General features: G+C 49.4%; 1 protein-coding gene and 2 long non-coding RNA genes across 8 annotated transcripts in view; 1 reads left to right on the forward strand and 2 right to left on the reverse strand.

Annotated features, from left to right (window-relative positions):
• Positions 1-1,609: 1,609 nt before the first annotated feature.
• LOC135292890 (uncharacterized) lies at positions 1,610-8,384 on the reverse strand. Of its 2 annotated transcripts, none has more exons than XR_010355054.1 (2): positions 8,138-8,384; positions 1,610-2,114 (listed from the first exon to the last, which is right to left on the reverse strand). It is a non-coding gene; the product is annotated as an uncharacterized LOC135292890 (long non-coding RNA). The 2 variants fall into 2 exon arrangements; XR_010355053.1 differs by having other exon boundaries at positions 1,610-2,117.
• Positions 8,385-10,612: 2,228 nt separating this feature from the next.
• Positions 10,613-20,568, reverse strand: LOC135292867 (olfactory receptor 14I1-like). Of its 3 annotated transcripts, none has more exons than XM_064406927.1 (5): positions 18,084-20,568; positions 14,904-14,984; positions 14,440-14,513; positions 13,926-13,972; positions 10,613-11,616 (listed from the first exon to the last, which is right to left on the reverse strand). In XM_064406927.1, exons 1-5 carry the CDS (start codon positions 18,168-18,170, stop codon positions 10,922-10,924), a joined length of 984 nt encoding a protein of 327 aa, XP_064262997.1. In that variant the 5' UTR covers positions 18,171-20,568; the 3' UTR covers positions 10,613-10,921. The 3 variants fall into 3 exon arrangements, with proteins under 3 accessions (XP_064262997.1, XP_064262999.1, XP_064262998.1); XM_064406929.1 differs by lacking the exon at positions 18,084-20,568 and adding an exon at positions 15,076-16,872; XM_064406928.1 differs by lacking the exons at positions 14,440-14,513; positions 14,904-14,984; positions 18,084-20,568 and adding an exon at positions 14,056-14,408.
• The window catches only part of LOC135292868 (uncharacterized), a 42,160-nt gene continuing 37,187 nt past the window's right edge, over positions 17,178-22,150 (forward strand). For all 3 annotated transcript variants that reach the window (XR_010355029.1, XR_010355030.1, XR_010355031.1), the window contains exon 1: positions 17,178-17,313. This is a non-coding gene — a long non-coding RNA (uncharacterized LOC135292868). The remainder of the gene's footprint in view (positions 17,314-22,150) is intronic.

Below are 22,150 nucleotides of genomic sequence, written 5' to 3' on the forward strand. Positions count from 1 at the left end.
GAGCTGGATGCAGAGTATGGGGAGCTGAGGTCATTTTACCCACAGGATCTTGTGAGGGCTGGATCTCCTCAGCAGTGGCTCCATGGCTGTTTCTGACCCTGCCCTGTCTTCTGCTGACTGTGGTTGGTTTGCTCCCTGCTTGCCCAAGTGTGAAAAACACCAATCACTTGTGTTAAAGTTTTAAAAGTTTAACAGTAATAAAATAGTTATAAAAATAGTAATAAAAATTAGAGCGATAAGAATTTGGACAATCAAAGTTAGGACAATAAAGGGACAATAAAAAAGCAAAGAATTATGGACATCCAGGTGCTCTGCTCTGCCACAGAACATTTTTGCTAACAAAGGATTAACTCTTAAAAGCAATAGCCTGTTGCATCTTCATATATCTCATACATGATGCAAACATTCCTTTCAAACTAGAGATTTTTCTGTTTACTGTCAACTTCTCCCCCTTATCTTGTAAATCAGTCATCTCCGTCCCCACAAAGTCTGGTTCTCCCCAGTGAGGAGGCAATAATTCTTCTCTTGGGATTTTGGGTGTCTTGTTGCTGTTATCTCTGTGCAAAAAATTTCTTGATTATCTTATCCATTTCTTGAGCTAGTTAGAAAAAGTATCTTACATCACATAGTTTCTATTTTGATATTGCGTTATAGCCGAAAACAATATTTAACACTCTACTTAAAAAGGATTCATACTGTACTACAAAATAACTTTCCAACACAACACATTCAGTATTCATTTTAATATTTGCGAGGAACCAATCATCTAATATTCCTTTTTCACCCCAAGGGAGCTGAGGCGAGCTACAGTGCAGAAGGGATCTCACGGCCAAGTGTGGCCAGCCCTGATGGCTCTCTTTGTGTTGCAGTCCTTTCTCCGTGGCTCCGGCCGCAGGAGCTCTGGGCGCTGGTGGCACCGTGCAGGTGACAGTGGGATTCCACGCGCTGACGGCCGGTGACCATTGCGGGTGCCTGGCAGTGTGCTGCAGCACAGGTGAGTGCTGGGCCTGCCCGGGCACAGGACAGCTCTGCACCACGGCTCCCTGCTGTCCCATGCCCTCCATTCCCTCCAGAGGTGCCTCCCCTGCTCAGCTGCACCCCAAAGCAAACTGAGAACTCCTTGGTGTTTGGGGGCTTGAGAAAGTGGATCCCCTCCAACAGGCTAAGATTTTGGACTCCTGTTTTGCTGGGAGTTGCTGAGTGGAGGAAGGAGGATCCCTGATCCTCCACTGCCATGTGGCTGTGCCTGGGTGAAGTTTTCTTTTATTCCTGAGCAGTGCTGTATGTGAGCTCTCCATCAGACTGTCTCCAATGCAATGGATTTCTTGCACACCTCTGTCCCATATGCTGCTTCTCCACTGGCTTGTCACAGAGCCTTTTCCTCTGTGGCCCTTACACATATATGTAGTTTCTGTCTAACAACAGTTTCAGGCCCTCAAGTTCCTTTTTTTGACAAATCAAAACAATTTTTTCTCTGTCCCCACTTGCCAGGCTGTTCTTGCTGTTGCAAACCTCTCACATCTATCTCCCATTTGATTTCTAGGCTGAGGAATCCCATTCAGTCTTAATGTAGAAACTGTTCTGTACTTTACTAATCTTTACTTTGCCCTTTTAATTTTTTTTTTTTTTTTTTTTTTTTTTTTTTTTTTTTTTTTTTTTTTTTTTTTTTTGTCACCGGAGCACATGGAGCAACCCCACTGTACACACTGTCACCTTGGGGCCACATCTCTACAAACACACTCAGAAATAAGGTGTTGCAGGAGCTGCCCGGACATCCCCACGCTCTCCACACAGAGCTGTCAGGATGTGATCAATGGACTGATCCACAGAACTCATTCAGCTAAAAACTGTGACCCTTCCTTCTGTGACCTGTGGTTTGCTGTGTTCCTTGTGCTTCCATCAGCCAGTGAGCTGAGCAAAGACTCCCCTTTGCTTTGTTCCAGGTGAAGAAAGAATCCACACACACCTCCATGGAGAAGCTGTGGATGTCAGCATTGGGTTGAGCACAAATTCTGTGGAGCTTGACAAGACTTTGATCACCATGTCAAGCCACAGAACTGTGTTCATCCAAAACAGAAGCAACATCACAGCCCACTTCCAGTGGAAGGCTTTTCCTGCTGAGAAAGAAGAGTATGAAGAGAAGAGGAGGTTGGTTTGAAAGATGCATTTCAGTCAGATACATGGCCCAAGACTGAAAGGAACGTGTGGCCTCAGGGGGTGTTGGTGCTTTTGAATGGTTTAGGCCAAGTAAACCAGCCCTGGCACCAGGGTGTGTGTCCCTGGGCTTCAGGAGCTCAGCACTCAGCATTCCAGTGCCATTTATACTCCAAGCAAGGATGGCATTTTGGGAAGGAAAGGTTGCTTGCAATGACTGGACTTCTTCAGGTTCTAGTTGGGCTCTTGTCTCTCTCATCTTTTTCCTACATGACCTGGCAACATCCCTAAACATTTCCTGAGTTGCCAGCCCCTCTTTCCAAAGGTGATACACCCTCTTTTTTTCCCCTTAGTTCCTTCAAAAACTCCTTGCCCATCCGGGCTGCTTGTCTAACCCGTCCTGCTGTCAGAGAAGTTTTTCAGATCTCAGATCAGAGGGGACATTTTTCTGAGAGAAGATAGTGCAGGATCCTTTCCCTGTCAGGACATTCTACTGCCATGCACTGGGATGGGAGCTGAAAAGCTCTGGATGATGAAAAGGTCTCTCCAGGAGTTTGCTGTCTCCCTCCTGCACAACAAAGTGCCTTCCCCTCTCAGAGCCTCTGTTTTCATGCATATTGCATCTAAAACCTGGAATGTCACTGAAGGGATTTGGTGCCTGAATTCATCCATTTCCTTTGGAAGTGCTCTGGGATGCTCTTGTGAAAGGCAGAGTAGGGAACAGGGCAGGTCCAAAATGGAAGAAACAAAGAGTGCTGCTGGTCACACGTAGCTGCAAGCCAGCTTGGTCTCCCCTTCCCAGGGAAGCCCTGCAGTGGGTGCTCTGTGATCTTTATCTGCCTCCCCCGAGCAGCTCAGTGGGAGGAAAAGCCAGCGGAGGTGGCCGGTGGATTCTCCCTCAGCTGTGGCAGAGGCTTTGAGCCAGGAGGTTCTCTGGAGGGCTGCTGGCTTTGGCAAGCTCTCCTGAGCTTGCAAGTGTGGAGTAAAAGTACCTGCAGTGCCAGTGAACAGCAAGTTATCCCTGATCCATGTGGGACCCTCGTGGCTTGGGGTCAGCCTTTGCTGGGGAGCTGCTGCTGCTCCTGCCCAAGTGCTTTGCTCTCCTGCACTCCCACTTCTCTCTGCAAATCTGTCCCTTATGAAACCATCTGCTGGACTTGCTGCAGCTCCCGGGAAAGTCAACCCTCTCCATTTCAGACGTGAGAGGAGTTTTCCCCTGGTTCAAGGACTACCTCCGAGATTTTAGTTTCCAAGAATCTTGGGTTTCGTGAGTATTCCACTGGCTGGGACGGACCGGACTGGGGTACCTTAAAATTGGGTGGGGGTGACTCCCGGGGATTAGGGGAGGCACAGTGCACAACATTAAAAACTCCTATGGCTGGTGATTCTTGGGTGTTTTTGTTTTACCTGGGAGATAGATGGAAAAGAACCTAGCAAATAGTCTCAGTCTGAGTTTTCTCGTGGCCAGGACGGACCCGACCGGGGTGCAATGGGGTACAGCGAGACTGTCTGCTAGGGAGAAGGAAGTTTATAACCAAATTGTGGATTCCTTGGTGGGGAAGGGTGTTGTTTATCACAGGTGTGACTAGGCCAATATTCAAGCAGCAATCAATTTATTAATTAATATTGTAAGGTATAAGCAATACAGCGCTGGGTACTGTGGGGAAAATTTTCCCTCCAACTGCATAGTGATAGTTGGGGCTTACAGGTATTTATAGGGGTACTCATAAGCTTTCTCAGCAATTTCTATTTCCAATTTTTACTCAATAGCAATTTCTATTCCCAATTTTTACGTCACAGTTCTATACACTATTGTGATTTATTTTTTCTCAGGATGTATCCCAGAAAGGAGTATCCCCAGATGGTGGGGTCCAGCTTCCAAAAAAAGAAAGAAGTCTCCCAGCTGGTGAGATCCAGATTCCAGATGTGGGTCCACCTTTGAATTACAAGGACTATAACACTGGGGCTGTCACCGCTGGGGTGTCACAGACAGGGGAACGCTGGGGCTGTCACCGCTGGGGTGTCACAGACAGGGGAACACTGGGGCTGTCATTACTGGGGTGTCACACACAGGGGAACGCTGGGGCTGTCATTGCTGGGGTGTCACACACCGGGGAACGCTGGGGCTGTCACCGCTGGGGTGTCACACACAGGGGAACGCTGGGGCTGTCACCACTGGGGTGTCACACACAGGGGAACGCTGGGGCTGTCACCACTGGGGTGTCACACACAGGGGAACGCTGGGGCTGCCCTGCTCCTGCCCTGTCCCCAACAGCTCTGCCAGAGCCTTAAGGGGACACAAAGGCTGAGCCAAAGTGTGAGAATTGCAGAAGGGGCTGAGCTGGGAGGAACCCATTGGGATCATTGAGTCACAGAAGCAGAGAATGACAGAATTGTGGGGCTGGAAGTGACCTTCAAGATCATTGAGTCCAACCCAGCCCGAACAGGCACCTCAACTAAACCATGGCACCAAGTGCCACATCCAATCTTTTTTTAAACATATCCAGGGATGATGACTCTAGCACCTCCCAGGGCAAACCAATCCAATACATTATCAGCCTTTCTGTATAAAACGTTTTCCTAATATTCAGTTTATATTTCCCTTGGTTCAGCTTAAGACTGTGTCCTCTGGTTCTGTCAGTTGTTGCCTGGAGAAAGAGACCGACCCCCATCTTACTTTAACCACCTTTCAGAAAGGTGTGGAGGGAGATAAGGTCACTTCTGAGTCTCCTCTTCTCTAGGATAAACAACCCCAGCTCCCTCAGTCGCTCCTCACAGGACTTGTGTTCCAAGCCCCTCACCAGCCTTGTTGCCCTTCTCTGGACACGCTCCAGCCCCTCCATGTCCTTCCTAAATTGGGGGGCCCAGAACTGGACACAGCACTCGAGGTACAGTGCCAGTACACAGGAAGAATGCCAAGTACACCAGTACACAGGAAGAATGCCAAGTACACCAGTGCCAAATACAGGGGAAGAATGATCTCTCTGCTCCTGCTGGCCACACCATTCCTGATCCAGGCCAGGAGCCATTGGCCTTCTTGGCCACCAGGGCACACTGCTGGCTCATGTTCAGCCGGCTGTCGAGCAGTACCCCCAGGTCCCTTTCTGCCTGGCCACTGTCCAGCCACACCATCCCCAGCTTCTGGCATTGCAGGGGGTTATTGTGGCCAAAATGCAGGACTGGGCATTTGGACTTATTAAACTTCATCTTATTGGACTCTGCCAATCCATCCAACTGTTCCAGATCTCCCTGCAGAGCATCCTACCCTCCACCAGATGGACACATGCTCCCAGCTCAGTGTCATCTGCAGATTTACTAATGAAGGAATCAATCCCCTCATCCATGTCATCAGTGAAGATATTGAGCAGAGCTGGCCCCAGCACAGAGCCCTGAGGGACAGCACTGGTGCATGGCTGCCAGCTGGATGCAGCAGCGCTCACCAGCACTCTCTGGGCCGGCCATGCAGCCAGTTCTGAACCCAGCACAGAGTGCTCCTGTCCCAGCCCTGGGCTGCAGCTTTTCCAGGAGTGTGCTGTGGGAGACAGTGCCAAAGGCCTTGCTGGAGTCCAAATAGACACATCCACAGCCTTCCCTGCATCCACCAGGAGGGTCACCTGGTCATAAAAGGAGACCAGGTTGGTCAAACACAACCTACCCCTCCTGAACCCCTGCTGGCTGGGTCTGATACCCTGGCCATGCTGTAAGTGCTGGGTGATGACACTCAGTATAAACTGTTCCATCACCTCATCGTGTACTGAGGTCAGACTGACTGGCCTATAATTACCAGGATCCTCCTTCCCACCCTTCTTGTGAATGGGTGTCACATTGGGCAGCTTCCAGTCATCTGGAACCTCCCCAGTGAGCCGGGACTGCTGGTAAATGATGGAGAGTAGCTTGGCAAGCTCATCTGCCAGCTCCCTCATCACACTGGGGTGGATCCCATCTGGTCCCATAGATTTATGAACATCCAAGCAGCTCAGCAGTTCTCTGACTGCCTCCTCCTGAATAATGGGGGCACCATTCTCCTCCCTGACACCATCAACCATCCCAAGAGGGCCGTTGCCTAGAAGGCAAGTCATCTTCCCACTAAAAACTGAGGCAAAAAAGGCCTTAAGCACCTCTGCTTTCTCCTCATCTGCAGTTACCAAGTTCTGTCCTGCAGCTAATAAAGAACAAAGACTGATCTTATCCATCCTTTTATTGTTAATATATTTGTAAAAACTTTTTTATTATCCTTTACAGAAGTCACCATTTTAAGTTCAAACTGAGCTTTGGCCTCCCTAATTTTCCATCTACATGCTCTAGTAGCCCCCTTAAATGTTTCCTGAGAGACCTGAACCTTCTTCCAAAGATGATGTATCCTCTTTTTATTCTTAAGTTCCTGCAAAACCTCCTTGCCCATCCAGGCTGCACGTTTGCCTCGTCACCTCATCTTTCAGCACACAGGGACAGTCTGTTCCTGTGCCCTCAAGATCTCTGTTTTGAAGCACATCCACTTTTCCTGAATCCCTTTGCTTTTAAGGACTGCTTCCCAAGGAACTCTTTGAATAAGCCTCCTAAATAGGTCAAAGTCTGCTCTCCGAAAGTCTATTACAAAAGTCTTATTGATGTTCCTCCTGATTTCACCAAATACCGAGAATTTTATAATCTCATGATCACTCTGCCCCAAGTGGCCTCCAACCACCACATCTCCCACCAGCCCATCTCTATTGGAAAACAAAAAGATCTAACACAGTCCCTCCCCTGGTGGGCTTACCCATCAGCTGAAACAAAAAGTTGTCCTCTACACACTCTAAAAATTTCCTGGACTGCCTTTTGTCAGCTGTATTGAGTTCCCAACAGATGTCCGGAAAGTTTAAATTGCCTACAAGAACAAGGGCTGATGATCCAGAAACATTCTCTAGCTGCTTACAGAATGAGTTGTCCACCACTCCTTCCTGGCTGGGTGGACAATAACAGACTCCCAGTAGGATGGCAGCCTTGTTGGCCTTTCCCTAATTCTCACCCACAGGCATTCAACTCCATCCTCATTAGTTTCATTACCTGTGGTGTCCAAAGCCTCCCTAATATAAAGGGCCACCCCTCCACCTCTTCTCCCTTTCCTGTCTCTCCTGACGAGCTTGTAGCCATCCAGTGCAGCACTCCAGCCATGTGAGTCATCCCACCTTGTTTTTGTGATGGCAATTACACCACAGCTCTGCTGTTGGACCATGGCCTCCAGCTCTTCCTGTTTGTTACCCATGCTGCGTGCACTGGTATCCATGCACCTCAGCTGGGCTGCTGATTTCACCCCTAACTCAGGCTTATCACCCTTGGGTCTGCTTCCAGACAGCCCAGCTGCATCCACTTCCCCCTTCAATCCTAATTTAAAGCTCTCTCAACAACTTCTGACAGTTCATGAGCTAAAATTCTTCTGCCCTTAACAGAAGGATGGAGTCTGTCTGCTCCAAGCAGACCAGCTGCCATAAAAGTTGCCCTGTGATTAAAGAATCCAAAATTCTGCAGGTAACACCAACCCTTGAGGCACTTATTGATAATATGAGCTTTCCTATTCCTTTCACCATTTTTCTCAGCCACCAAATGGACTGTGGAAAAGACAACCTGTGCCCCTGTCCTATCAACCACTTGTCCCAGTGCCCTAAAGTCCCTTTTAATTGTCCTGACACTCCTCATTTCAATCTCATCACTGCCAGCCTGGAGTATCAGCAGTGGGTAATAATCAGCAGGCTGAATCAGCCCAGGCAGTCTCTCAGTGATATCATGTACCTGGGCCCCAGGGAGGCAGCAGACCTCTCTGTGGGGTGGGTACAATCCACATTTGGGGCCCTCTGCTCCCCTCAGAAGGGAGTCACCCACCATGATTACCCTTCTTTCCTTTTTGATGTTAGAGGTAGTAATCCTCACAGATGAATCATAATTGGGAGGCTCACTGGGCAGATAATTTTCTTCTAAATCATGACTCTCCAGATCCAGGGGCTCATACCTGTTCTGAAGTGGCACCTGGCTTGGGAGTGGGGGTCAGGAGGAATTTTCATTATTATGTCCTCGAGTAGATATCTCCTCCCACTCCCCTTCATCTACCAGGTGTTCTTCTATTGTCTGAGAGTAGGAGGTACAAAAGACAGTGGGAACCAAGGAGAGCATTGCTGCGCTGCCAGACCTCAGGGAACCAAGGATCCACTGTGACACTGAAGGGCCCAAGGATCCAAGGGACTTTGTGACACCAAGGGGTTCCATGGAACCAAAGGGACATTGTGACACGGGGAGGCCTCATGGAGACCGTTGGGACACACTACGGCCTCAAGGAACTGTGGTGACACCAAGCTGGGTGTGAGTGTGGATCTGCTGGAGGGTAGGAGGGCTCTGCACAGGGCCCTGGACAGGCTGGATCCAAGGCCCAAATCCAACAAGGTCAGGTTTAACAAGTCCCAGTTCCAGGTCCTGCACTTTGGCCACAACAACCCCTGCAGCACTACAGGCTGGGGACAGAGTGGCTGGACAGCAGGCAGGCAGAAAGGGACCTGCAGGGACTGATGGACAGCAGGCTGGACATGAGGCAGCAGTGTGCCCAGGTGGCCAAGAAGGCCAATGGCTCCTGGCCTGGATCAGGAATGGTGTGGCCAGCAGGAGCAGGGCAGTGATTCTTCCCCTGTGCTCAGCACTGGTGAGGCAGCACCTCAAGTGCTGTGTCCAGTTCTGGGCCCCCCCCATTTGGGAAGGACTTGGAGGGGCTGGAGTGTGTCCAGAGAAGGGCAACAAGGCTGGGGAGGGGTCTGGAGCACAATTCCTGTGAGGAGTGGCTGAGGGAGCAGGGGTTGTTTATCCTGGAGAAGAGGAGGCTCAGAGAGACAAGGCGGTATCAGGGCACAGGTTGGACTTGATGATGTCCAAGGTCTTTTCCAACCTTGCTGATTCTATGATTATCTGAAACCACCCTTGGAGTAGTTGCAGGATGAGCCCTGGGCCTCCTCTTCAGAAGCTCCAGCAGCCCAGGTCCCTCAGCTTCTCCTGCCAGCCCCAAAGCCCATCCTGCCAGTCCTGCAGAGCCTCTGCAGCTCCTCCTCATTGCCCAGAACAGGGAGCCCCACAGGCAGACACAGCAGCCCAGATGTGCCCCCCTGGCCTGGGGTGCCTCTGGCAAGGGAGCAGCACCAGGCACTGCAGGAGCCTGCAGACAATTCCTGCAGCACTTGGAGGATGATCCTGCTCCCCAAGGGACGTTCCTGTGGTGCCAAGTCAGGAACTGCAATGGGGAGTGTGCCCAGAGAGGAAAGGGCAAACAGGGATGGGCTGTTTGCAGGGCAGGGAACAGGGGTGGGCAAGAGGAAGATATTTGTACAAGGGAAGAGTAAAGAAAGCAAAGGTGAAGCAAAGGACATGCTCAGGGCAGTTCAGGGGTGGCTGCCAGGCAGCCCTGGCTCTGAGCAACAGCGTCTGCAGTGGCACAGGAAACTCCCAGCTGATGGGAACAAATTTATGGCTGACTGCAGAGGCCAGGACAAAGCTGAGTGCTTTCCCTGGTGTCCCCCAGCCCTTGCTGGCCCCAGGGGCTGATGGCATTTGTGCTCCCTCAGGTTCATGTCCCCACAGCAGCAGCATGGGGGTGCTCCTGCCTGCTCTGTGCAATGCAAACAGGGGCTCCTGAGCCAGTGCTGCCGTGGCTGTGCCTGCAAGGATGCGGCACCTCTGTGAGCTGGGGGAGAGGCCAGGGCTGCAGAGGGGGGATGTTGTTGGCAGCTCCATGAGGATGCTCTGGGACGCTGCCCTGGGCTGTGCAGCGCACTGGGGATGGATCAGCCCCTGCTCTGCTGCTCCTTCCCGTCTCCCCCAGGGCCCTTGCAGAGCCCCAGCCATGCTGTTTGCCCCCAGCCTGCCCACGGCCAGCCTGGGGCTGCTCACCCTGGGGCTTTTCTGTGCTGAGCATTGGCCTGGCCGTGTTCTTGAGAGAGCCTGGGCAAGGAGCCTGGAGCCCCCAGGGCCTGGCCTGAGGCGTCAGCGCTGCCCCAGCAGTGCCCATGGCCTGTCCCTGCTGCAGCCCCGGCACTGCCACCCCCAGGACTGTGCCCGGCCCCGAGAGCACTCAGGCCCTGCAGCAACACCAGGGCCACCAGGGCAGCGGGGCAGGGCCACAGCAGCAGCACTGCCAACACCAAGTGCTGCTGCTGCTGCTGGGCACAGCTGCTGTGCCAGCACTGATCTGCCCCAGCTCTGCACACAGACATTGCTGCTGCAGCTCCAGGGAAGGCAACAAAAGGGCATCTCTGCAGAAAACTTTGCTGGGAGATCCTTTAGTTTGTTTCAAGCCACTGGGAGCACAGCCCCTCATTGACACAGTCTGTGGCCACAGGGACTGTGGAGAGAAACAAAATGAGTAGTAGCACAGACAATGACATTTCTTTGTTGACAATATGAAAACAAGTAAAAGAAAGAAAACCTTTAAAATTAAACCAGCAAGAAGTATCAAATATTACTTTTATTACAAGTGATTTGCAGAAATTGGCCAGGAGTTTAATATTTCTGACACCATCCAGTCATCAGTCTCCACACTGCAGCCTTGAGCTCCTGGTTCCTCAGGCTATAGATGAGGGAATATGGGCTGGAGGCAACAACGAGTACAGAACTGACAGTACCAGATCCAGGGATGGGGAGGAGATGGAATGGGGCTTCATGTAGGAAAATATACCAGTGCTGAAGAGCAGGGAGACTGCAGCCAGGTGAGAGAGGCAGGTGGAAAAGGCTTTGTGCTGTCCCTGCTCAGAGGGGATCCTCAGCACAGCCCTGAAGATCTGCACATAGGAGAAAACCATGAACACAAAACAGCCGGAAGTTGAACACACACTAACAGCAAGATGCCAAAGTTCCCTGAGGTGGGATTTGGAGCAGGAGAGCCTGAGGATCTGGGGGATTTCACAGAAGAACTGGCCCAGGGCATTGCCATGGCCCAGGGGCAGAAAAATGTATTGGCTGTGTGCATGAGAGCATGGAGAAAGCCACAGGCCCAGGCAGCTGCTGCCATGTGGGCACAAGCTCTGCTGCCCAGGAGGGTCCCATAGTGCAGGGGTTTGCAGATGGACACGTAGCGATCATAGCACATGATGGTCAGCAGATAATACTCAGTGGAGATGAAGAACAGAAAGAAAAATACTTGGGCCACACATCCTGTGTAGGAGATGTTCCTGGTGTCCCAGAGGGAATTGTGCATGGCTTTGGGGACAGTGGTGCAGATGGAGCCCAGGTCGCTGAGGGCCAGGTTGAGCAGGAAGAAGAACATGGGCGTGTGCAGGTGGTGGCCACAGGCTACGGTGCTGATGATGAGGCCGTTGCCCAGGAGGGCAGCCAGGGAGATGCCCAGCAAGAGGCAGAAGTGCAGGAGCTGCAGCTGCCGCGTGTCTGCCAATGCCAGCAGGAGGAAGTGGCTGATGGAGCTGCTGTTGGACATTTGCTGGGGCTGGCCATGGAGACCTGTCCATGGAGAAAAAGACAGTGAAGAGTTAGAGGAGATACCTGTAATCAAAATCAAAGATATTTCCCAGACACCCCCCTCTGTAACACACACGGACACACTTTTTTTTTTGAGAGTTCTGAGGTTTTCTTTTCAAGCTCCCCCCCATGTCTCTCCTGGTATTCTTGGATATCAGAAACCCTCAGCATGTCTGTTGCCCTCCGGAAGAACAGAGTTAGTACCCCGAGATGACATGATTGGAAAGTGAATAGAGATTGTCTGTCACTTCATTCTGTTTTGGAGTTTCTCTGGGCTTTACATTTTTTCACATGGAGGATGTTCACAGTCGCATGTTTACTTGAAAAACTCCAGGTACTATGGAGAGCAGATGGATCCACCACAGTCCAGCTCCACATTTGTAAACAAGGACTGACGTTGCTCATTTCACCAACCCAGCAGCATTTTCAGTGTCAGAACACCTCTGCCTTTCCCCCTGGCTCTCATAATTGAGAAATGCTCTAGGACAGATTTGCACCCGGGATTGAAGTTCCCAGCTTGGACTGAATCTCAGAGAGACTTCCAAGTGTGCTTATGCTGGCACTGGATGAAGGGAGATGCAGCTCCTTGCCTGGCTGCACTGCCAGCATTGCCCAGAGCCGGGCACTGGGGACAGCATCACCCTGAGCCAGCTGTGCCCCCTCCCAGAGCCCCCAGGGCCGGGCAGCTGCTCTTATTCATGCTGATTTTAGTAAACATCTGCTTTTGGTTCTTAAAAGTCCCAGGTTCTAATACCTGGTTGCATTTAGATCAACATTTTCTTCTCTTTGTTGGAATATTTTAGAGGACATGCAAAGAAAAGTCTAGGCTTGCAGGAGTGATACCCAAACGTCAAGTATGTTCTTGACACCACATAATTTGTTTTCCCCAAGGATTTTCCTTCTTAGCTGTTTGACACTGGGCCATTTTCGGTCCAGCCTGACTAAAGGCTGGTTTTCTAATTGCAAGTAGAACAATGGAGCTCATCTGAAATACCCTCCAACAGAGCTGTTAGAACTAAGAGAACTAGTTCTTTACATGTCTTCTCAGAGGATAAATTTATATGGCAGCTAAGCAGTTTGAGAGGAATCCCTGTCATAAAACTGGATTCCTTCACCCAGCATTCACCTAGAATGCTTCAGTCAGTAATAAAAGTGAGACAGCTAAGGATTAATGGGATAGGTCATTTCTAGTCCAGAATTAGTCCAGAAAAAATGTCACCTTACTTACTGAGCAATACTTCTCCCTAGCTGCACTAAGCATTCCAGCTGCATATCAGCAATTAGGCTGATATGCAAATTGCAAATCAGCAATAAGCAATTCCAAAGGAGCCATAGACAGGATTTGGCAGAACTAACCCTGAGCAAAGGGACCAGGGCATCTGATCCCTTCTTCTGCATCAGCAGAAATCAAGTATTTCTTCAAGTCTCACCTCTCCTGTCATGACACAGCCAGAGATGGCAGAGGAACAACAACAGTGTCATTGGGGCTTTCAACTTGAAAGCATTGGCTGACCCAGATGCACCAGAGACCGCATGTTGTCTGGCACAATCCCACTTGTCAGGGATCAGGCAAGGCAGGGAGGGAGGACAAGGCCAAGGCATCTCCTCCCCCAGCCTGCAGCACTGACACAGGCAGAGAGAGCTGGGGAAGAGATTTGGCATGGTGAACCTGCCATAGGTGGCTCTGGGCTTCTGCTGTCACAGGATGACAAACTCAGACCTTGCATAGGATGCATCCATTTGGAAGGCTCTTTCTCCCTAACTGGAGAATTTATAAGGACATTCTGTCAGAGCAGGTTTCCCTATTTTTGCCAATACAAATCCTGGTAATGTCCATGAATCTCCTTCACATCTCAAAGGGTTCGGCTCAGAACCTGCCCCAAGGAAAACTTTTCTGCTTCAAAAGCAGGAGGAAGGAGTTGGAACATTTCCCATTTCATGCCAAATGCCTTCTTTTTCCTTACTAATTGTGACACTAGAAAGGCTGAAGGGAGATAAAAGGCATATGCAGGATGGTGAGGAATGTTTCCTTTTCCTGCACTGCATTTCCAGGGCCACAAGGTACCACTCCAGCTCCTGCCACTCAACACTTCACACTGCAGGAATTTTCACTGCACCACTGGAGCACACTCCCAAGGACTGGGCTCTGGAAGAGTCCACTGAGCCCATCAAGCAATTGAAACGCATGTAGAAAAATTTTTAAAGGAATGGTTTTTAACCAAGCTTTCCAAATGTCACCTCTGAGTCAAGACTACAATGGTCATTTTAGGACAGACATGCCCTGTACCTACCTGCATGTTCACAGTTCTCCTCCTTGCTTCTGCTGCTGGATCTTGGCCTGCAGAAAATGGAGGACAAAAGAACATGTGAGGAGGTAGAAAGAGAAGGGAGGGAATGGGTGTACCATGAAAGAAGGCAAACCTTCTTAGCATGGGCATCCTGATGAAGGAGGAAATGCAACACAGAAACCCAATAGGATGCAAAGCTGATTCATTGTCCTTAAGCTTTCCATTGCTGGAGTCACACAGAGCTGGCCAAGCTTTGTGTGAAACAATAGCCACCTCCAGCAGAGGACCCATCTTGAGGTGCTTTGAAGCACTTCCTCCTCTTCCCCACCACCACCTCTGTGCTCGGGACATTGGTGTTGCCTTTGACATTGTGCTGGATCATCACAGATGGGCAAAATGGTGAATACACAGAGGTTTGCCTAAATACATGGGACACCTGACTGTGCAAAATAACCACACTTTGGGATGGGAAGAGAGAGGTGAACAGCACACTGCAGCAGCAGACACCTTGGCTTACCTCATCTCCTGGGACTCCTGGAATTCCAGCTGCAGAGAGCTTTGCAGAGACCCTGCAGTCTTGTTTCGGCATCCCTTTGGACGAGGACACGAGGCTTGACTCCATTTTCATCAGAAGGCTGATTTATTATGTTATATATTATACTAAAATACTACATTACAACTATACTATAAGAACAGAGAGAAGATCAGAAGGCTACAAAGACAAGAATAGAATTGGAATGAATAACAAAAATCCTGTGACTCTCACAGCCTTGGCACAGGTGGCTGTGATTGGTCACTGATTGAAAACAATCCACATGGACCAATGGAAGATGCACCTGTGGCATTCCACAGCAGCAGATAGTTATTGTTTACATTTCTTTCCTGAGGCTCTCAGCTCCTCAGGACAGGAAAAATCCCAGCAGAGGCTTTTTCACTAAAATATCATGGCTACACTGCAGCACTGCCAAGAGGGGGACTTACTGCCTTGCCTATGGGGGGGATCAGAGGTGGTCCCAATGACCCCTTCTTCATATCCCCTCCACTGGAATACAGGAAGGAGGTCTGCAAAGACAAGAACACAGTGCTCAGATCAAGCACCCAGCCTTACCCCCATTCATGCCTCAAGACATTTAGATATGTATTTAACTGGCACCTGGCAGGAAAAGACAAGGAAAACTGATTGTCCAGCTTGGCCCAGGATGGGGAATGGAAAGGGAGGGTGAGGGAATGGTGAGTGGGTGGGGGACAGCCCATGTGACACATTTGCCACCCCTCCCCTTATGCTCAGTTTTCTCCAAGAGTGACCACATTCCCAGCTGGCATTCACATGTTTGACATCAAGATGTTCTGAGGTGCCACTGCCTCCACCTGGAGGATGGGGTGATATGGGAGTGGCTTTAGATCACTATTCTCCCCCTGCCCCTAAGGTACCTCACAGCCAGTGCTGATCTCCAGCCAAGTCCCCACAAAGCCATTCTGCAGGAGGCCAAAACCTGCTTTTCTCAAGCCCCTCATTTCTTCTGCTGCTGCCCTTCCCTCCTACACTTCCCCAGCAGCCTTTGAGCCCAGATGCTGCTGAGCTCTCAGGATGCTCACTGCTCTCCAACCCCAACACATCCACCATCTCAGCCTCACTGGCTTTCAGGATGTTCAGCACAGCTCCCTGCCCTGCTGCTCTCTGCAAGGTCTCTGCCTGCCCAAGTTCCTCCAGGGCCCCCATGCCATGGCCAGGAATGGGGCTGGAGGCAGCAGGGGCAGATGCACACCCTTCCTTCCCATCCCATTGTTTCTGGCCCAGCTGAAGAGCCAAATCAGGACCTGCTCAGCTTCAGTGAGAGGGTCAGTTCCTGTCAGGGACACACTGGGCCCTTTGTCAGCAAGGCTGAAATCAAGTACCCAAGCCTTTGATTGGACATTTTGTCTACCAAAACTCTTGTTCATCTGCCTCCTCCTGCACCCCATGGCAAACCCAAAATAACTGCAGCTCCTGGCCCTGCTGCCAAGGCAATCGTGTGCCTGGGCTCTGGGCTGCTCTCCCCACGGCCACCTCCCATCCCTCCCCTCTGGACAAAACCATGCCAGAGCACACAGCTGCCCAGAAGCTGATGAAGTCTAAAAACAGCAGCAGAGACAACTGTGCAGAGGGCATGGCTGTACAACTCAAAAGCTGAGACAACCTGGAACTGACTTTGCAGCACTGCCTGTTCAAGCAAACACCTTTTTCCAACCAAACCACACACAGCTGACAGAAAACACCACCAAGACATAGACATGGTTCACAGATACCCCTAGGTTACTAAATCTAGAAGGACAGCTTGTCCAAATTTGTAGCAGTGGGGGCTTGGGGGGTTTGGGGGGTTTTTGAGCCTGTTTGGGGCTCCTCTGCAGCGGGCTTTGGGTATGTTGGGTCTCTGGCTGTCTGGTTGGGACGGCAGTTTGGAGATGTTTAGTCTATGTTTGCCTCTTGTCTAGCCTGTGGCACTTGGAGTAACTTCTCTCTGTCTGCCCCCAGAAATCCTGCCCCTAGCCTAGAGAATTCTCTGTCAGTTACAGTCTTTTCCCTTTACTATTGGTTTGTCTTTTCCGCCTTGGCTTCTGACCTTCCCCCCGCCCCCGATTTCCGCGGTCTCCTCCAGAACAGCAGCAGTTTTCTCTGCCCCTTGCTCTCCGCCGCTGCCTTCCCCTCGGAGCTGCCGGCTCCCGCCACTGCCGGACCCCGCACGGCGCCGGCACAGCCACCGCTGTGGAGGGGACACCTGCCCGCTCCGCCGGCGCCGCCGGTGCGGCTGCTGCCCCGCGGCTGCGGTTTCTGCCGCGGGACAGAGATCGCCCCGCGCGGCTCCGGCCGCCCCGCTCCGCCGCCGCCGCTGCCGTGAGCGCTGCGTCATCTGCCCGGCCCGGCGCTGCTGCCCGCGGGAAAGCCGCCCTGCCAAGGCCGAGCGGCGCCAGCGACAGCACCGTGCCCGCCGGCAGAGAAATAAAAGCAGCCGGGGAAAGCAAGCACCGCGCCCTTCTTTATTTCCTCTGCCACCAGTCCTTTAGGCGCTGAACCCGCCTTCTGAGCCAGCCGAACCGTGGCCCTGCCCGCCGGCGGCACAGACAGGGCACGGCCGCTCTTGACGCGGGCCCCGATCGTCTCCCGTGAGCGGGGCCGGCGTCCCTTTGGCGCACAAGGCGAGGCACAGCCCCCACGGGAAGGACTGTCTGCAGGGTGCACGGACGGCCCTGCCCAGTGAAGTTCGTGCTCCGTCAAGTGCCGCCGGTGATTTCGCGCACTCTGCTTGCTGCAGCTCCCGGGAAAGCCAACCCTCTCCGTTCCAGGCGGGAGAGGAGCTTTCCCCTGGATCGAGGACCACCTCCGAGATTCTCGCTGCCAAGAATCTTGGGTTTCGTGAGTATTGCGGTGGCCGGGACGGACCCGACTGGGGTGCCCTGAAGTTGGGTGGGGGTGACTCTCGGGGATGAGGGGAGGCGTAGTGCGCAACGTCCAACCCCGCCACCGCCGGTGATTCTCGGGTGTTTTTCCTTTAGATTTCGTTTTACCTCGGAAGTGGGTGGAAAAGAACCTAGGAAATAGTCTCGGTCTGAGTGTTCTAGTGGCCGGGACGGACCCAACTAGGGTACAGTGGGTGCGAGGCTGTCTGCTAGGGAGAAGGAAGTTTATAACCAAGTTGGGAATTCCTTGGTGGGAGGAGAGTTTTGTTTATCTAAGGGAAAAGTTAAGAGATTTGTTAAGTGGATTTTCTTTCATTTTCCAACTACGGCCCTTAATGAAGTAAAAGCACTAAGATTTTGGGATAAGATCAGAATGAAACTTGGAGAAGAGGCAATGATAGATGGTGAATCAAAAAGTAATTTTTGTCCTCTCTTTATAAAATTGAAAGGTATCACATTAGTAATGGAAAAGAAAGTGAAAGAAACTCCAAATAAATCTTCCCCAGTTCCTCCTGAAATCCCTGCTCCAGTCCCCCTTGTTCTGACCCCCAGCATCCCGAACCGAGTGAGCTGAGGGGAGCAAACCACCTGCAGCAAGTGCACAGCTGCCCCACATTGTGGGTCTCCCTTGCTGCCCACATCACCCCCGGTTCCCTCCTGGCTCTGGCAGGACTGATCACCCTGTCAGTGCTCCTTCCCTAGACCCGAATACCTCACCCCTTTTACCTGTAGTAAAACCTGTAGATCGTCTCCCAGATTCCTCACCTCACCCAGAGTCTCAGAATGGAGAATGTCAAATAGCTTTGCCTTCATTTTGTGGTTCTTCTCCCCATAATCCCTTTCTCCCCTGCTCCCTTCCCCCTTCCTTCAAGTCACAAAATGGTGGACACCGCATGGCTTGGTCCCCATCTTGTGGTCCTCCTTCTACTTCCCACAATCGCTTTTTCCTCTGTTCCCTTCCCCTGTCCCAAATCCCCCAACTGTGCTCTGGCTTCTCCTCTTCCCATCCTCCAATTACCCTAGCTTTACCCCCTGTATCTCCCTTCAGTGAAGTGTTTCTGGATTTTGTAGGCAAAGTCAGTGTGGTGCAGAGGATCAGGAATGGGACATCACGCCATGATCAGTGTGATTAAGTGAAGCCAAATTTATTACTCCTGAAAAGGCTATATTTATAATAAGTTTCTACTGTTCATGCGTCTCTAGCTAATACATGATAGGTTAATCCTAGCTGTTCACATGTCTAAATTAGAATGCTGATTGGATAGTTTAATTTTTCATGCGCTTTACTATGGTTGTCTGACACACCCTTTGCTTCTATTTTCTCACTTTCTCAAACTTGCTGACAAACTTGCTGAGTCTTGATGGCTCTTCTTCTTGTATCTTTCTCAAGGATATACCGACCCTGTTTCTGAATATGTCCATTATTCATTGTCCATTATCCATTGTTAGCAGCAGGCTGGATTGTGTGTCGGCTGAATATGGCCATTGTTTTGCAAAAACTCCTCAGCCTGCAAAAAATCCTCAACAGTTCTGTGTTTGTTTTTGCACAAGCCACACTGAATTCAAAGCACGGGTAATTGACTTTTGCACAGAGCGTAGTAAGCAAGGCACTATAAGTAAAATTGCTAAAAGGAGACAAAGTGTCATAATGCTAAAGCATACTAAATCTTTAAGTAGCCTGTTATGCTCTAGGATTTTAGCCACTCATCACAGGAATTCTCGACAGCTGGGAGCTTTTTCATGTTTTCCTTAAGCAGTGACAGTTTCTTATGAATAGATTCAGAGTGGTGAGAGAGACTCATGCAAAACATTCCTTCAAAATCTTCACGCCCATGTCCTTGAGCTTGCAACAAAAAATCTATGGCAGCTCTGTCCTGTAACACAGTGTGGCATGTGCTACCTACATCAGTGGTAAGTTCATTCAGTATTGTGGATGTAAGGTTAATTTGCTTTCTTGCCCAACAAGCTAATTGTCTTAACTGAGTAAGGGCTTGTGCTGAGGCTACTCCTGGTGAAAAAAATTGAGGCTAGAGTAACTGAAGGTCGATTCCACAATTCTAGATCATCTTTACAGTCTGACCTTAATAGAAGCACACTACATTTTGCAGGTTGGAACTTGTGCCTGATGTTAAGCATCTGTTGAATGTTTGGGGCAAACAATGTCAATTTCCTAAAATAGCATGGTCCTCCTAATGCTTTCTTGAGGAACCATAGACCAAGCTCTATCTCCAAAAATGAGAAAAACTCTAGGAGGTAACATCCTAGCTGATATTTGTTTGATGAGTACACGCTGTGCCAAATTGGCAGTGTAGGCTGTGGTATTGTAATACCACGAAGAAACAGGAGATATCCAAGTGCTGTCATTTCTGGGTTTTCCTAATTTCTCCCTAATCAGCTCTTTATCTTTGTAGTACCCAAAGAACAAACAGTAATTTCCTGGCATTGATCCCAAAATATCCAGTTCTTGTGATTCTTGACTTGTAGTATTTAAGTTTCAAGCAATTGTAAATGCTGGAGCTCCTAAGGGGTTTTATGAATCCCTTATTTTTCACACTAATTTTCTGTAACAACCCCATTTGGATTGGTACACCAATTTGACCAGGCCTTACTTAAGTTACCATCAATTTGAGCTCTGGTTCAATTTCCAAATTCTTCCATTGAATCTAAGGGAATTCCAATTAAACAGGTGCAAAATGGATCAGAGGGTGTAGCTAATGATAAGCAAAAAGATTTCTGCCCTGTTCTGTTAGCCCATGTAACCCACATGTTAATTGGCTGATGGATGTTGTAGAATCCCTGCGTTTCCCTAATCATTGCACTGAGTAGCGTTGTTAATATCTGCCAGACTCTTGCCATTGTTGCCATTGCCACTGATCACGTCTATGCTTTGCCCAGTATGCCTTAGCCTGGTCCCACTGAAAGTCAGCAAGGTGATGTTGTTGTGGCACTGCTATTCCTGCTCCACATTCAGTAGCTATTATTTTGCTCTCTAGTACAATTTGGTTTGTTAAAGCAACTATAGCAAGATGTAATTGCACCCACAGTAACAATCTTTGATCCTGTGTTTCTATCAAAGATAAATCCTGGGGAAAACTCTGACGTCCTTCTGACCTTTGTGGATTACGCTCTAAAAATAGAGCTAATGCTGTGGGTGGGTTAATATTGCTAAGTATCTGAAAACATCTATTGCATGCTAGGTTAGTAGACCTAAATTTTTGCTTTCTCTCTTGAGCTAAACTTGAAGTTTTCAAGTTCATCAAGAACATCTCTCTTGATGTTCATCAAGAACATCAAGATTATGTTCTTGATGAACTTGAAAACTTACACTTTACAGAATGTACCTTAAGCCAAGGCTTACCTGCATAGCCATGCACAGAACAAGCATTTTCTATCTGACTTACAACTTGTGATGCAAGTAAAGGTAAATAATTTCTGGTTGTGTCCAACTCGTGTATAGTAAATCTTCGTGGGGGTGCCTGCATTGCTGCAGCAAATTCTAGTAATATTGGTAAAAACTCTGAGCGTTGTTCAGCTGTCAGGTGTTGAAGAAGTGGATTCAGGGCTGTCTGGATTCAGGGCTGTCGCTGACTCTCTGCCTCTGGGCACAACATGGGTTGATGACGGTGGTTTCAGACAGGGCTTCACCCACTTGGCTGGAATCCAACAAATGCCTTTATCTGTAAGTAAGCATAGATAACCTCTGCCTGTTAATTTGACTGTAGCTGGTCCTTCCCACATCCCTGTTTCTGGGCTTTTGAACATGACCTGAACTCTGTCAGGCAATTCCTCACTTGAATTACGTATAAGGGCATGATGCACAAGAATAGGTGGATCATCCCTATCTCTTGCTGTTCTAAGGTAATTAGCACAAAGATGGCTTTAGCTGTTTTTTCTTCAGGGGATAACCCTGTGGTTCCCCCTTTTGGTTTTTGCAGCATGCCCTTAAACGTCTGATGAGCATGCTCAATAACTGCCTGACCAGTAGGATTGTGAGGAATACTAGTGTCATGTCAGATACTTTATAAATTGCAGAAACGCTTGAATCATAGGCAACAGTAGGCTGGACCATTGTCAGTGTTAATTGCTGGGGGACATGTAATATGGCAAAGCAATTGTGCAAATGTTTTTCAACATGACGTGCTGTCTCACCTGTTAAGGGAGTAGCTTGTAGAACACAAGAGTAGGTACCAATGCAAACATGCACAAACTTTTTCTGACCAAATTCTGCTACATGAGTTACATCCATTTGCTATAATTGCACGGGTTGAATACTCTTAGGGTTGACACCAGTGCTTAAACTAATGCTATCTCATTGACAATCAGGATAGAATTGCACTATACCAGTAGTATCAGTAAGGGGAAGACTAAATTGTTTAACATTTTTGCAGATTGATGAAAAAAGGCATGGGAACTTTTAGCTTGCTGGAATTTATCAGAGGCTCGCATTGGCCAGACAGTGGCTACCAACTGATCAACTCGAGCATTACTTTCAGACAGACCAGGGAGAGTTTGATGACTACGAACATGAGCAATAAAGTATTCTTGCTGTTGCTGATTTAAGTTTTTAAGCAATCGGCTTAAAAGGGAATACAGATGTTTATTACTCACCCCCTTAAGTACTGCTTTTTCAAGGTGTTAGATACAGCTAACTACATAAAGTGAATCAGAAACAATGTTAATGGCTTCATTGTTCTAATTTTCAAAAGCCTAAATAACAGCTTTTAATTCTCATGTCTGCAATGTATCTTTTACTTCTTTAAAAATGACATGCTTTTTCCCTACCTTATCTTGCT

The sequence above is a fragment of the Passer domesticus genome, unplaced genomic scaffold (genome assembly GCF_036417665.1).
Source record: "Passer domesticus isolate bPasDom1 unplaced genomic scaffold, bPasDom1.hap1 HAP1_SCAFFOLD_55, whole genome shotgun sequence".
NCBI classification, from domain to species: domain Eukaryota; kingdom Metazoa; phylum Chordata; class Aves; order Passeriformes; family Passeridae; genus Passer; species Passer domesticus.

Excerpts from the sequence above, each read along its gene's own strand:
- LOC135292867 (XM_064406927.1), bottom strand. The coding sequence starts at position 18,170 with ATGAAGGCAAAGCTATTTGACATTCTCCATTCTGAGACTCTGGGTGAG. Across the intron at positions 14,985-18,083 it reads ATCTACAGGTTTTACTACAG|ACCTCCTTCCTGTATTCCAG; the intron begins GTAAAAGGGGTG and ends TTGTCTTTGCAG. Across the intron at positions 14,514-14,903 it reads TCCCCCCCATAGGCAAGGCA|GGATGCCGAAACAAGACTGC; the intron begins GTAAGTCCCCCT and ends CCTCGTCCAAAG.